The 14,968-nt window shown below is 58.9% G+C and overlaps 1 protein-coding gene across 1 annotated transcript in view; it reads right to left on the bottom strand.

Annotated features, from left to right (window-relative positions):
* Positions 1-226: 226 nt before the first annotated feature.
* The window catches only part of SMO (smoothened, frizzled class receptor), a 33,446-nt gene continuing 18,704 nt past the window's right edge, over positions 227-14,968 (bottom strand). Inside the window, exons 7-12 of the mRNA XM_084617771.1 lie at positions 13,704-13,796; positions 12,869-12,977; positions 11,832-12,017; positions 7,932-8,080; positions 5,008-5,142; positions 227-4,137 (exon numbers count right to left, since the gene is read on the bottom strand). Coding sequence (XP_084473897.1) covers positions 3,515-4,137; positions 5,008-5,142; positions 7,932-8,080; positions 11,832-12,017; positions 12,869-12,977; positions 13,704-13,796 — 1,295 coding nt within the window. The 3' untranslated portion in view covers positions 227-3,514. The remainder of the gene's footprint in view (positions 4,138-5,007; positions 5,143-7,931; positions 8,081-11,831; positions 12,018-12,868; positions 12,978-13,703; positions 13,797-14,968) is intronic.

Here is a 14,968-nt window from a genome sequence, read left to right on the forward strand (position 1 = left end):
AAAGTTGGGCAGACAGTCTACTGGCCTTCAGTTTTATAAAACCTCATTTTTACACCATTTAAATGTTGCCTGATTTAAAATGGAAATGCCCATTCACATGGACTTCTGGATAGGATCTCTGGGCTTTATAACATTTGGGTCTTTTAAAAGAAAAAGCTACCAAGCTTCTCTCCATCTGGTGGTGCTGGGTTATTTTTCATTATGTACAAATAAGGGGGCAGACAAATTGAAACGTAGCAAATTTAATACTGATAAAAGCAGTTTTTTTTCTTTTAGACAGAAAAATTAACCTGTGGAACTTGCTGTCACTGGATATCATTGAGACCAGGAGTTAGCAGGATTCAACAAAAGTTTAGACATTTACATGAATAATAAACATCGACAGATAGAAAACATGTTAGAAAGGATATGAAACCTCATGCCTTAGGGCTTAGTCTGCTTAACACTGCCAGGGTCTAGGAAGAAACCCCCTGGAAGGGCTGAATATTCTATAATTGACCACTAGGAAGAGTCTTACACCTTCTTCCAAAGCATTTGGTGTGGACCACGGTCAGAGACAAGACAGTGAACTAGATACACCTGGGGTCTGAACCGGTCTTCGTAGGATCCAAAATTCCTACGTTCTTATGGAATCATTTACCACCTTAATTCCAGCATAAAGCCGCAGCATTTTTGCTGGGCATTATATTATTTGGAGAGACCCACTTAGCAGTGTGTGCATCTGCCAGCCTCTGTATACTGGGCCCTATACAGGAATTTGCAGTGCAGAGCCCTCAGGGAGATAATTAGGGTCAGGAGAAACCAAAGACACTTCGATGCTTCTCCAACCCCCTTGCACCTGCAGAGCCAGGCTAGGAGTTTTGACAGGACTCAGTGAGAACGCCAGCTCCAGTCCACCCAGAACTTTGGGGGAGTTCAGATCTGGCTACAATGGGCCTGGCTGCCCCCGTCCTTACAATGGGCCAAACTGGAACCCTGGGCCCAGACCTGCCCCTGCAAACTTTATATCTTCAGCCCGACTTTTCAGCTCAGCCCCTCCAGTGGGAAGAGACTCCCTGCATGCCCAGAAATGCCACGAGGCGAGACTTCCTCCTGGGTCTGGGGCATTGCCAGCTGGAACCCGGAGGCTCATGAACATGGAAAATGAGCGGTTTGTGGCAGCCGGACTTTTTAAACCTTCTGGAAGTTCCAGGTTTGAGTTCTGGGTCAAAGGTCGAGCTGGTTTTTACCTGCGTCTGGAATAGCTCCCCTGACCCCAGGAGGTCAACAATTCCAACAGACAGACCCTCAGACTGAGGGGAGGGATTAGCACCAGCAAGTCTCCACCCCTTACACCCGAGAGGTGGGGTTAGCCCTTGAGAGTCTCCGCCCCTTACACAGAAACAGTCAGATGGGGCGGGGCTTGCACATGAGAGACTCCGCCCTTTACGTGAAAACAGCCACGACACTCGTCCCATTTAACCACCAACTCTTGAGCAAAAGGGGATTCCAACCACCTGGCAGGTTCTGAGGGCGCAAGCGCACCAGAAAAGAAGTTTTATTTGCCCTTTACATGCCCCCAGCTTGGGGAACACACCTCCTCCAACACCGTCCATCCAACACAGCTGCTTCTGTTTCGCCTCAGGCCAACTGCTCTGGTTTGGAGCATAGCTGCTCTCGGCCATCACTGTCAGCCAATCAAAAGCCACTTCCCTACCGCTTGGGATGCTGGGACACAGGAGGAATAAGGCCCTCCCCAGCAAGAATACATCCTCTGAGGCTGTGTCTTTGTGAAGGGGATCCCGGTGACCAAAGGGAACAGGAGCGCGCAGCTCTGATACAGACGAAGGGTCTCACTCGGTTCTCAGTTATGTCCTTTTCAATCCGGAGTAACTTCACTGACTTCAGTGGAGTGAAACTGGCGGGATGGGGGGCAGAACGGGGAGCCCCGGCTTAGAACGGGGCACATTTTGGGTGTGGGAAGGGCGACAATGTTTTATATTCCACAGTGAAAAGCACAGTAAACAAGATCCGGGCCCAAGGCAGGCAACATGACATGCTCCTGTAAGGGATTTCTAGCTGGGACATCCCTTTTATGGCCTTCAGCACCAGTAAACGTCTCTGTGTATTATACAGATACATTAAAAAAACAGTAGCACAACAGAAATATTCAAACCCACTAAGTAACATCTAGCCGGACGGGGCCCAGTTAGCTTCCTCCGCACACAGGGATGGAGCCGTCAAAGGGGAAGGCTGAGTGTGTGCTTGTTTTGAACTGGTCCCATCTAGCAAGCCAGGAGGATCTCCAACAGGGGCATTAATAGACATATATCAGAGAGGAGGACACGTTCCAAAATGCAAGGGACTACAAATCCCAGCATGCAATGCTTCGTGAGAGCCGCATGGAGCGCTACAAGCCGGGACTCCTTGCCCTCCTGCCGCTCACAGTCTGTCCCGTTCATCACAAGCCTGGCCCAGGCCCCTGGTTCCAGAGCTGGGTAACATGTCCCTGCCTCCAGATGTATGGGGAACTATTAGATGCGCCCCAAGGAGGGTTGTGCTGATTGGCTGAGTCACAGAGGTCGATGCTGGTGACGTGTTACGCTGCCCCTCCCTGTACAAAGTCTCCACCTCTCCTGGCAATAGCGAATGGGCGAAGATCCGGGAGCGACGCGGCCCCTGCGCTTCGGAGACTTGAATAGACAGACCCCTAAATAAACTCTCCCGCTGTCTATTACAGCTGCCGTGGCAAAGAGCCACCATCCCCTTCCTTTCAGCCCCCAGTGTCGTTCATGGGACAGCCGGAAGCTCCTGGAATAAGGAAGCCACAGGATCTTATCTCTGCCCTTGGAGAGGCTCCTCTCTGTATAGACCCCCAACCTCCCTGATACCAGGCCATCAAGGGACGTTTCTCTCCTTTTCCTAGGCTCATCCCAACCCCCGGTCCAAAGATTGGGGAGCAAACACAGCACCCAGTTGGGGCAGAGCTGCCGGTGGGGGAGTCCTCAAAAAACTCCATGCAGCAGGGTGAAGAAAGGAACAATCCACGACTCCATCTAGGAGCTGGGGCATCCTGGATCCATCCCACAAGCCCCGCAGGAGCCCGGCCTCTCGGGGCATCACCAGCAAACATCCGTTTGGTTTTGTTTCCGTCACCCGCGGAGCAATAAATAACAATACCTGGTAGGCCACATCCAGCTGCTGTGAAACCAGCTGAGATGAGGGCTGGCGCCCTCCCGCAGGCAGGACGAGGGCCGAATGTCTCGGGTGGGAAGATCAGCAGGGAGGTGCCCGGGAAACCCAGGATGGGGAAGGAGTTCAAAAGCAGCCGCAAACTACCAAGGAAGCATCAAGGTTTGCAGCAGAGAAGAACCTGCCTCTGAGCGAAAACCGTACCTGGTTGGAACCTGGAGTGTGAGCTTTAAACCCATGTCTGTATGCTGGGGGATCTGCAGGCTCCTCCACAGTCTGTCTCCCCATGAGGTGGTCTCCAGGGCTTATCCAGGCAGCAGAAAGGGTCTGGGTCCCTCCTGGCCTAAAAGTCTGAGTTGGCATCCAGCAGCTCGGCATCCATGAGATTTGTCTGGGAGTGGAGGGGGGCGAAGCCTGCCCTTCTGCCATGAGTCCTTGGCCCGCAGGGGACGCTCCCACTGGGCAGGGCACCGGGATCCAGGCCTGCGGCGGGGGACCGGAATGAGCTGTTGTACTGCTGGCGTGCCAGGAAGCACCTCACGCTGCCCTCGAGGGCCAGATCTTCCTGGGGCCGGGTCTCGGGGCAGAAGGGGTTGCTGATCAGATGGAAGGCATCGTGTTTCCTGCAGCTGGTGGGTTTGTCCTGGGACCCCTGGGGGATGAGGCCTTTGTGCTGGGAGACGCTGAGCCCCAGGCCAGGGTAGGAGCCCAGGGGTGGCACCTCTTCCCCAAGCTGAGACTCCCTGGGGTTGGAGACCAGGCACTTCTGCCTTGGCAGCTTGGGCAGGCGAGGGACGGCACTGCGGGCCTGCGGGGTGAAGTAGCCCACATCACAGATGGCGGGCCCTAGGGGGCAGACTTCCTTCTTCTTCCTCCTCGTCTTCTTCTTGCGGCTGGCTCTTTTCTCCATCTCGGACGAGATCTCTGCGTCCACCACCCACAGGTTCGCCCTTTCGTCCGGCGGCACTAAAGGCACGAGAGAGGGGAGACGGGGTGAGAGGGGCCTTCCCGGGTGGGTTCACTGGTAAAACGCTGCGGGCAAACTCAGTGACCGGGACGGCAGGAGATGGACCCGAGTGCGGGCACAGCATGGGCAAGTGCGATGGATCCTTGTCCTCACCCAGCTCTGTCACTGCACCCGTCCCAGCCAGAGATTCCCTGCTGCCCCAGCCCTGCCAATGGCCCTCAATCCCAACCCCTGCTCCTGACTGTTCCCGTCATGGGGCCCCTTACATGGCTTTGCCCATGACCTCAATCCCAACCTGCAGCCCCCTGCTATCCCAGCTCTGAGCTCCCCTGAATAGCTTCCCACCCACCTCAATCCCGACCTGCAGCCTCCTATCCCAGCTCTGAACAACTCACACGCAGCTCTTCAGTGCTCCTCAATCCCGACCTGCAGCCCCCTGCTATCCCAGCTCTGAGCTGCCCCCATTTTACAGGTGGAGAAGTGACTTGCCCCAGGTCACGCACTAGGTTAGTGTCAGGGCGAGGAGGAAAACCAAAGTCTCCTGACTTCCAGCCCAGTGCTTTCCATCTAAATGTGGAGAGCAAAGCTGGCCTTGTGACTAAGGCACTGGGACGCAGGAATCCTGCATTTGATTTCTGGCTCTGCGGACATTCATCTTTCTGCCTCAGTTTCCCAGCTGTCAGAAGCTAGATTGCAGGGTGTGTCTCTCACTGTGGGGCTGAGCAGCACCCACCACAAAGGGGCCCTGACCTCAACAGAAACCTCTAGGTGCTACCGGGACAAAATGTACCTGGTGCAGACACACGTGATGTCATGACCTCATCGCCTGCCCGCCTCCCTCCCCGCCCCACGCTTTCCCAGGGACTCACCGGGTGTCGCCACGGGCGTGACAGAGATGTCCTGCGGCAAGATAGCCCCTCTCCTGGCCACCATCTTGGTGATGTGCTGGGCCCAGGCCGAGGACATGTCAGCTGAGGGCTCGTTGATGTCGAAAGCCAAACCAGCTGGGACGAAAGCCACAGAGGAGATTCTTACAGCCTGTTCAGCGGAGGGGGGAATCCCGCGGCCTGAGCCAGGGTGGGGGGGGATCTTCACTGATTCACCCCAATCTCCTGCCCCTCCAGCTGATCGCACAAGCAGCCCATGCCGGAACCAACGCCCTGCGTTCTCGGGGCAACCAGGAGGCCCTCCCATTCCCACATGACGTCCCCAACCCGCAGAGGCTGGACCCTGTGCTAATGGCCCTTTACAGCATGCTGACACAGTGAGGATGCCTTTTCCAGCTGCCTAGGAGCTGAGAGCCCAGAGGGTCTTTGCCGGGCTGTGACATCACCAACAGCAACGACGCGACGGCCAAACAGGCCAGAAGTCAGCCTGAGGGGTGCCTGGATGATGGCGGGGTGGGGCGAGGGGGGCGCAGAGCGCAGGGTCTGGCCCTTTAAATGGATCTTTGGCCACAGAATGGCGAACTGCTGCATGAGTTGGGCTAGAATCTGGCTCCCTCTTCTGACTAACAACATACTGTAGTCACTTAATTAATTATTACTCCGTACACAGACAGGCAGGATGAGCCAGTGGTTACAGCACATCTGGGTCCAATTCCCTGTTCTGCCAGACTTCGACTGTGACCATAGGCGAGTCACTTCGCCTCCTTCTGCCTCAGTTTCCCTTCTTCCCCATGGGGATAAGAGCCCCGGCCACTCAGGGACGAGCGAGGGTAATTCCACTAAAGCCTCTGAGGCGCTCCGATACTGGGCCACACAAGTAACTTAGCTAGACAGAGACGTGCACCTTCTGAGGTAACTTCCTTGGACTCATGGAGTTACGCCAGGAGGGAACTGGGTCCAAGGAGCAGATCTGTTGGGTAGGGCGGGGCCATTTCATAGAATCATAGAATATCAGGGTTGGAAGGGACCTCAGGAGGTCATCTCGTCCAACCCCCTGCTCAAAGCAGGACAAATCCCCAATTAAATCATCCCAGCCAGGGCTTTGTCAAGCCTGACCTTAAAAACTTCTAAGGAAGGAGATTCTACCACCTCCCTAGGTAACGCATTCCAGTGTTTCACCACCCTCCTAGTGAAAAAGTTTTTCCTAATATCCAACCTAAACCTCCCCCACTGCAACTTGAGACCATTACTCCTTGTCCTGTCCTTTTCTACCACTGAGAATAGTCTAGAACCATCCTCTCTAGAACCACCTCTCAGGTAGTTGAAAGCAGCTATCAAATCCCCCCTCATTCTTCTCTTCTGCAGACTAAACAATCCCAGTTCCCTCAGCCTCTCCTCATAAGTCATGTGTTCCAGAGCCCTAATCATTTTTGTTGCCCTTCGCTGGATTCTCTCCAATTTATCCACATCCTTCTTGTCGTGTGGGGCCCAAAACTGGACACAGTACTCCAGATGAGGCCTCACCAATGTCGAATAGAGGGGGACGATCACGTCCCTCGATCTGCTCGCTATGCCCCTACTTATACATCCCAAAATGCCATTGGCCTTCTTGGCAACAAGGGCACACTGCTGACTCATATCCAGCTTCTCATCCACTGTCACCCCTAGGTCCTTTTCCGCAGAACTGCTGCCTAGCCATTCGGTCCCTAGTCTGTAGCTGTGCATTGGGTTCTTCCGTCCTAAGTGCAGGACCCTGCACTTATCCTTATTGAACCTCATCAGATTTCTTTTGGCCCAATCCTCCAATTTTTCTAGGTCCCTCTGTATCCTATCCCTCCCCTCCAGCATATCTACCACTCCTCCCAGTTTAGTATCATCCGCAAATTTGCTGAGAGTGCAATCCACACCATCCTCCAGATCATTTATGAAGATATTGAACAAAACCGGCCCCAGGACCGACCCCTGGGGCACTCCACTTGACACCGGCTGCCAACTAGACATGGACATTTGTAAGTCAGTCGCTTTTCTGACAGTGCTTTTAATGTGTAAATAAATCCTGCAGCTTGCTGGCTCCCTGGCACAGGACTGGGATATTGCTCTAGGGCAGTGGTTCTCAAACTTTAGCAACCCGAGGACCCCCATTTTGATTTTAATTTTTTCATGGATCCCCAAGCCTCATGCTCAGTCCCAGGCCCTGCCCCCAACTCCACCCCTTCCCCAAGGCCCCACCGCAACTTTTCCTGTCCCCGCTGTTCACTGGCGTGCAGAAGGCGCTGGGAGGGCGGGGCAGGAGTTGATCAGTGGGGCCCGTGGACCTCCTGGACCCCAGTTTGAGAAACACTGCTCTAGAGAGATAGGGCCATCAATGGCTATTAGCCAAGTGGTCAGGGATGCCACCCCAGGCTCTGGGTGTCCCTAGCCTCTGTTTGCCAGATGCTGGGAATGGACGACAGGGGATGGATCACTCAGTGGATGCCTGTTCTGTTTATTCCCAGCACCTGGCACCAGCCATTGTCGGAAGACACGATACTGGGCTAGATGGACCATTGCTCTGGCCCAGTCTGGCCGTTCTTCTCTTCTAGCTGCTGGCCCCTTTCAGGGACGCAGGGATTCAGCCACACACTTAACAACAAGGCAGCGCGATGGGCGCAGTCAGACTGGGCGTTACGGGCCGGTCTCACCCTGCGGAAGCCTGGGGTGCCCCCGGCGCTCTTGGCAGTGCCCTCTAGTGAGAGCGGAGGGAGGCGCCTTGCTGAGAACCACGGCCCAGGTGCCCCACAACAAAGCTGGGACCACAGAAGCGTCTTGCAGTGGGGGCTGCAAACCTGCCACCGAAGAGGGGGCCTACCGCCAGGGGCGGTAGTGTGTGAAAGCCCCTGTGGTCCCCGCCCCCGCCCGGGACGTACCCACGGGCCCGTCGTGCGAGACGGTGTGCATGCTGAAGGACAGCTCCTGCTCCGGGTTGTGCAGCAGCTCCTTCCGCTTGGAGAAGGCCTTGGCGATCATCTTGCTTTTCTTGATCCTCTTGGGCTCGTCGTCGCTCTGGCCGGTCAGCCTGTGGGGGAGGGAATGGGGGGCAGGGGGAGGGCTGGCTCAGCGGGGGAGGGCAGGGCACTGATCCTCTCTAGCAGGGGGCTGGAGATCCCCCGGGGTGGGGCTGAGGAGAGCCAGGGCTGCAGCTCCTGGGCTGCCCCCCTCCGCCCCTCTCCCGCTGAACCAGGAAGCCATCTGTTTGTCTGTAACCAAGGGAATCCCTCCATCATCCCAACCCAAAGGACTCGATGTCCCGCTCCTTCCCCGCACCGGTGGGGAACACGCTGGCACCAAGGGCTGGGTTCTCCAGGGCCCTTCCCGCCACTCTGGCTGGGTGATGGGTCTGGAAAATGGGCATAAAATTCACTTCCAGAGTGGTGGCCAGGGCTTTGGTGTCCATGAGACGGGGGCCCCAAGCCCCATCCCCGGAATCACCCCTCCAGGAGCCCCGACCCCTCGGCACAAAAGGTCTTGGGGGGACTCGCGGCAGCCCCCCTGCAGCCGTGGGTCAAACTCACGCAGGCGCCCCCCCCCACCCGGCCCCTCCTAACTCCGGGATCTGCCCCTTCTCCGCAGCACCACGCGGCTCCCCATGCAGCTTGGCCGAAAGGAGGGGACTGCACAATGGGGTCTCAGCCCCCCTGCTCCGGATGGAGAAATCCTTTCCCCTCCCCCACCTCTTTAATGGGCATCTAGGGCTGGAGGGGCAGCCTGGGAGACCAGTGCCCCCAACGGAGCCAGATCCAGGTAGGACACAGGTGGTGCTGGCTGCACAAGCTTCCCTCCCCCCCGCAGACGTGCGTCGCTCCCAAACCAGAGGGGCCGTAGCTAGGGGGGCCCAGGGAATTCGGCCTCCAGGCTGGGAGCTGATGAGCCACCCCTGAACGATCCCGGGGAAGTCACATCTGGTGATGGGTCCGTCCTGCGCTAGGCTCCAGCCAATCCACAAGCGGGTCTGGTGACCCTTGCTCCAGCCCTGCCCCCACCCCAGCCTCGTTCCCAATCCTGCTCCAGCCCTGCCCCGACTCCAGCCTCGTTCCCAATCCTGCTCCAGCCCTGCCCCGCCTCCAGCCTCGTTCCCAATCCTGCTCCAGCCCTGCCCCGACTCCAGCCTCGTTCCCAATCCTGCTCCAGCCCTGCCCCGGCTCCAGCCTCGTTCCCAATCCTGCTCCAGCCCTGCCCCGACCCCAGCCTCGTTCCCAATCCTGCTCCAGCCCTGCCCCGCCTCCAGCCTCGTTCCCAATCCTGCTCCAGCCCTGCCCCGACTCCAGCCTCGTTCCCAATCCTGCTCCAGCCCTGCCCCCACCCCAGCCTCGTTCCCAATCCTGCTCCAGCCCTGCCCCGACTCCAGCCTCGTTCCCAATCCTGCTCCAGCCCTGCCCCGACCCCAGCCTCGTTCCCAATCCTGCTCCAGCCCTGCCCCCACCCCAGCCTCGTTCCCAATCCTGCTCCAGCCCTGCCCCGACTCCAGCCTCGTTCCCAATCCTGCTCCAGCCCTGCCCCGACTCCAGCCTCGTTCCCAATCCTGCTCCAGCCCTGCCCCCACCCCAGCCTCGTTCCCAATCCTGCTCCAGCCCTGCCCCGACTCCAGCCTCGTTCCCAATCCTGCTCCAGCCCTGCCCCGACCCCAGCCTCGTTCCCAATCCTGCTCCAGCCCTGCCCCCACCCCAGCCTCGTTCCCAATCCTGCTCCAGCCTCGTTCCCAATCCTGCTCCAGCCCTGCCCCGCCTCCAGCCTCGTTCCCAATCCTGCTCCAGCCCTGCCCCGACTCCAGCCTCGTTCCCAATCCTGCTCCAGCCCTGCCCCGACTCCAGCCTCGTTCCCAATCCTGCTCCAGCCCTGCCCCGACTCCAGCCTCGTTCCCAATCCTGCTCCAGCCCTGCCCCCACCCCAGCCTCGTTCCCAATCCTGCTCCAGCCCTGCCCCGCCTCCAGCCTCGTTCCCAATCCTGCTCCAGCCCTGCCCCGACTCCAGCCTCGTTCCCAATCCTGCTCCAGCCCTGCCCCCACCCCAGCCTCGTTCCCAATCCTGCTCCAGCCCTGCCCCCACCCCAGCCTCGTTCCCAATCCTGCTCCAGCCCTGCCCCGCCTCCAGCCTCGTTCCCAATCCTGCTCCAGCCCTGTCCCGACTCCAGCCTCGTTCCCAATCCTGCTCCAGCCCTGTCCCGACTCCAGCCTCGTTCCCAATCCTGCTCCAGCCCTGCCCCCACCCCAGCCTCGTTCCCAATCCTGCTCCAGCTCTGCCCCGACCCCAGCCTCGTTCCCAATCCTGCTCCAGCCCTGCCCCCACCCCACCCTCGTTCCCAATCCTGCTCCAGCCCTGCCCCGACTCCAGCCTCGTTCCCAATCCTGCTCCAGCCCTGCCCCGACTCCAGCCTCGTTCCCAATCCTGCTCCAGCCCTGCCCCGACCCCAGCCTCGTTCCCAATCCTGCTCCAGCCCTGCCCCCACCCCAGCCTCGTTCCCAATCCTGCTCCAGCCCTGCCCCGACTCCAGCCTCGTTCCCAATCCTGCTCCAGCCCTGCCCCGACTCCAGCCTCGTTCCCAATCCTGCTCCAGCCCTGCCCCCACCCCAGCCTCGTTCCCAATCCTGCTCCAGCCCTGCCCCGACTCCAGCCTCGTTCCCAATCCTGCTCCAGCCCTGCCCCGCCTCCAGCCTCGTTCCCAATCCTGCTCCAGCCCTGCCCCCACCCCAGCCTCGTTCCCAATCCTGCTCCAGCCCTGCCCCGCCTCCAGCCTCGTTCCCAATCCTGCTCCAGCCCTGCCCCGACTCCAGCCTCGTTCCCAATCCTGCTCCAGCCCTGCCCCGACTCCAGCCTCGTTCCCAATCCTGCTCCAGCCCTGCCCCGACCCCAGCCTCGTTCCCAATCCTGCTCCAGCCCTGCCCCGACTCCAGCCTCGTTCCCAATCCTGCTCCAGCCCTGCCCCGACTCCAGCCTCGTTCCCAATCCTGCTCCAGCCCTGCCCCGACTCCAGCCTCGTTCCCAGCCCTGCCCCGCCTCCAGCCTCGTTCCCAATCCTGCTCCAGCCCTGCCCCGACTCCAGCCTCGTTCCCAATCCTGCTCCAGCCCTGCCCCGACCCCAGCCTCGTTCCCAATCCTGCTCCAGCCCTGCCCCGACTCCAGCCTCGTTCCCAATCCTGCTCCAGCCCTGCCCCCACCCCAGCCTCGTTCCCAATCCTGCTCCAGCCCTGCCCCGACTCCAGCCTCGTTCCCAGCCCTGCTCTTGCTCCAGCCCTGCCCCGACTCCAGCCTCGTTCCCAGCCCTGCTCTTGCTCCAGCCCTGCCCCGACTCCAGCCTCGTTCCCAGCCCTGCTCTTGCTCCAGCCCTGCCCCGACTCCAGCCTCGTTCCCAGCCCTGCTCTTGCTCCAGCCTCCTTCCCAGTCCTGCCTTTGCTTTGTTCCAAACCTGCTCTTGACTCGTGACTCCAACCTTTGGCTCCAGGGCCTGGCCCAGTTGCCACCGCACCCACCACTACCACTGCTCCAGTCACTAGGCCTGACCCTCCCCATCTCAGCTTCTGACACACACCACTCTGTGCCTCTCTGTTGGGAACACACACCATCCCCTAGGAACCGGCTGAGACCCGCCATATTCATTGCACATGGGCCACCAGACAGCTGCTGGATGAGAACAGCTACAGACCTGGGCTGGACTGGGCCTTGGGGGCGATGGGCATGTGGTCCCGCAAGCGGAGCCTCAGCTCCTGGGGCTCAGGGGATACAGGGCCTTGAGACCCCCAGCAGCTGGGGGCTGGGGGCAGGGCTGCTCCTACCTGCACCAGGTGCGCTTCCAGATGAGGAGGGTGGCTTTGGTCCACACCCAGGTGCTCATGGAAATGCCAGTGCCGAACATGGCAAAGAGGTTGATCTTCTCCACCAGCAGGCTGGGCCGGTTCTTGATCTCGCAGTTTGGGATTGGCTTGTTGGTTTGGATGGCGATCGTCACATTAGCTTCGCACCTGCGGCAGGGACACGGGGCACAGGGGCTAAAACCCACCCTTGGCAATGGGCAGCTGGGGCACCCGGGAAGCAATCTCCCACCCCCCATCCCCTGCGACGAAGTACTCTCCCCTTAGCGCAGCCAGATAAAGGGCAATGACAGACGCCCCCTGCAAGGAGCAGCTGCTGATTAGATTCAGGGGCTGAGTCCCCTGCCCACAGCTCGACGACCCCCAACAGCTGCCCAGATACCATGGTGATGGGGGCCATGCGAGGGCAGGAAGCTGATGGCAGCCACAGGAGCGCCACGTGATGGGCTCTCTTCAGAAAGTTTCAGCAGAGCTTCACGGGGCGTGGCAGAAGCCCCCCGGTCTGAGCCGCGGGACCAGCCTGGCAGGGAACGACCCAGCACCAACCAGAGCAATGGGCAAATGGGCCCATCTTGGATTCCTCCCGATGCATCTCACCGGGATCAGGCATGGCAGGGTGCCCCTGGTCTCCGTGCCGTAGCCCTAGGCTTTGCTCCTCGCTGAAATGGGAACAGGCCCGGGGCCATGGATGGCTTGGGCAGTCATGCCACAACGTGCCTGCGAGGGGTGACGTGGCATCCCCTGGGGATTGCCGTTCCCCCGGCATCAGGCGACGCCAGGGCGGGAATCCACACGAGCAGCCAGGCTTCTGCGTGGGGAAAGGGAAGAGCATCATCACAGGACCTGGCAGCGGAGGGGAGGTCATGGAAAGCGTCACCTTCTTCCAACACAGAGCGAGGTGCTCTACTGGAATCCCCCCGAGACTTCCTGCCCCGCCGGGTGGGGGCTGGGGGTGCCTGTTAAAGGGGCGGGGGGAAGAAACATGGCCTGTCCCCACTTACAGGACATACTCCCGGAAGCTCCGCTCCCACTCAGCCTGGTTGAAGAAGTCGTAGAAGTGGCAGGCGAAGGTGATGAGCACGAAACCGAAGGCCAGGAAGCCAAAGATGCCTGAAAGGAAGCACAGGAAGGCCCGGGGGTTATTCCCACAGCCCCAGGGCCAGGACGCGGCATGCTGCCAGCCAGAGAGAAGCCCTGATGGAAACACAACAATCCAGGAAAAGTGAAGGGAGGGGTCAAACCAGGGCTTGGGCTCCTTCCGTGCCTCTGATGGGGTCCTCGTCAAAATCAGCTGCACCCGCTTTTAGCACGCCTTTCGTCCCAAAGAGCTTTACGTACCGTCTACACAGAGGTCACGTTACCCGGGAGTGAAATGCAGCCACCTCTGGGGAGGACCATGGCAGCTGCGTAACAGTAACACTACACAACAGTTTCGGACCAGAAAAGGAAGAATATATCCAACCTTCCCAGGGACTCCGAGGGAGGCAAAATGCACTCACTCAGGCTGGCGTTTGGCCAGGAGGCCTGGGTTAACTTGGCAGAGAGGCTCCGGGAGTGGCCGGGACTTGGCTTTCATGCCTTATCTGAAGGGCGGCGCCTCCAGCAGCCCCAGGCCAGGCTCGTGTTCACAATGGACTCAGAGGCGAGAGCACCCTCCGAGAGCCACGCATACTCCTCCCCGTGTCTTCTGCTGGCCCAGCACCACCGCTTTGTGCAGGCCCTGGGTTTCCCCGGGAGGCTCCTACCCAAAGCTAGCCCTTTGGGACGTGTGAGATCCTGGCCCGGGTAACACACCGGCACCAAGGCACCAGCTGAACCCAAACCCGCCCGGCTTACCCAGCCGTAACATGGTCTCGTTGATTTTGCTGGCAGCTTTCTCGCTCAGCAGGCCGGGGTGATTGCTTTTGATGGAGAACAAAGTCATGACACCTAGGGCAGACAGACAGCAAGACAGGCGCGTCAGCCGGGACTGGGGCTGCCGGATCAAGCAGCTAGGCAAGAGACCCCGGGATCGCCTGAGGTGACCTCTGAAGCCCCAGCGAGACGGAGCAGGGAGGCTGAGCCGGGCTCACGGGCGGATGCAGCATCTGGCTCTGGTGTGGTCGCTGGCGGTGTGACCTCAGGGGACACGGCCAAGCGGGAGCAGGCAGCTGAGGAGCAGATGCAAGTTCCCGCTGGCCGAGCCAACCCTCCCTGATCAGCTCTTCACTGGGGCGACACTCTGGGGCCAGAGCCCCCCGACCCTCCCGTGGGCTGCTCCAGGGTGTTGAGGAAAAGTTAGCATATGTGACTCCATTTTGGTTTGGGGCCCACCATTGTCTAAAAGCAAACACATCATGCACTAGGAGGAGTGTTCCTTAGATACTGCATTCCTGTGAAAACCCTCCCCCTTGGTTCCAGCCTGTCTCGACTCCCGGTTTCTGTTCTTTGTCTGTTCCTAACTCCCTGCCTCCTGGCCTTGATGTGAGCCTCCCATCCTGATAAGAATGGTTACTGATACATTGCTTTAGGACCATGTTGTGTAGTTGAAGTAATGGTCTAGCACGAGGAATGTACCTAGCAGGGACAGGTGGTAGATAAGGGAAGGGTTTGTCTATTGGCTAAGGTTTCCGATTCACGAGGGCAACATGCTTTGCTAAAAGGTATATAATCTTTGTATAACCTGCATTCGGGGTCCCCTTCTGACTATTGGCGGGGCACCACGCTCGAGCGTAATAAACTTAATACCTTTGGGAACGCTGCAGTTGTGGACTTTGTTCGTGTGCCTCAGCCTAGACTCGAACTGCGCGTGACCTATCAGGTATAATTCGCAACAAGGGCTAGAGGAGAAGAGCTGTTTAGGGTGCGGGGGAGAAAATGGGCTACACCTGGCTGGTTTTCAGTACCCTGGCTGCTGGCCATTCAATGAACTACAGCAGCCCCCCTCCGCACTGGCTGGGGAAGTTTATCCCAGCCTGCACTGACCTTAAAACTCAGCAGCGTTCAGGGTAGCGTCTTCCTTTCCAGCCATGAACCAGAGCCCACAACACACACCACCCCCTGGGCAAGGCCCAGCGTGTGTCACCCACATTAGAATATGGTTTCTGTGTCTCCCTCTAGTG

The sequence above is a fragment of the Lepidochelys olivacea genome (genome assembly GCF_965140295.1).
Source record: "Lepidochelys olivacea isolate rLepOli2 genome assembly, chromosome: 1".
NCBI classification, from domain to species: domain Eukaryota; kingdom Metazoa; phylum Chordata; order Testudines; family Cheloniidae; genus Lepidochelys; species Lepidochelys olivacea.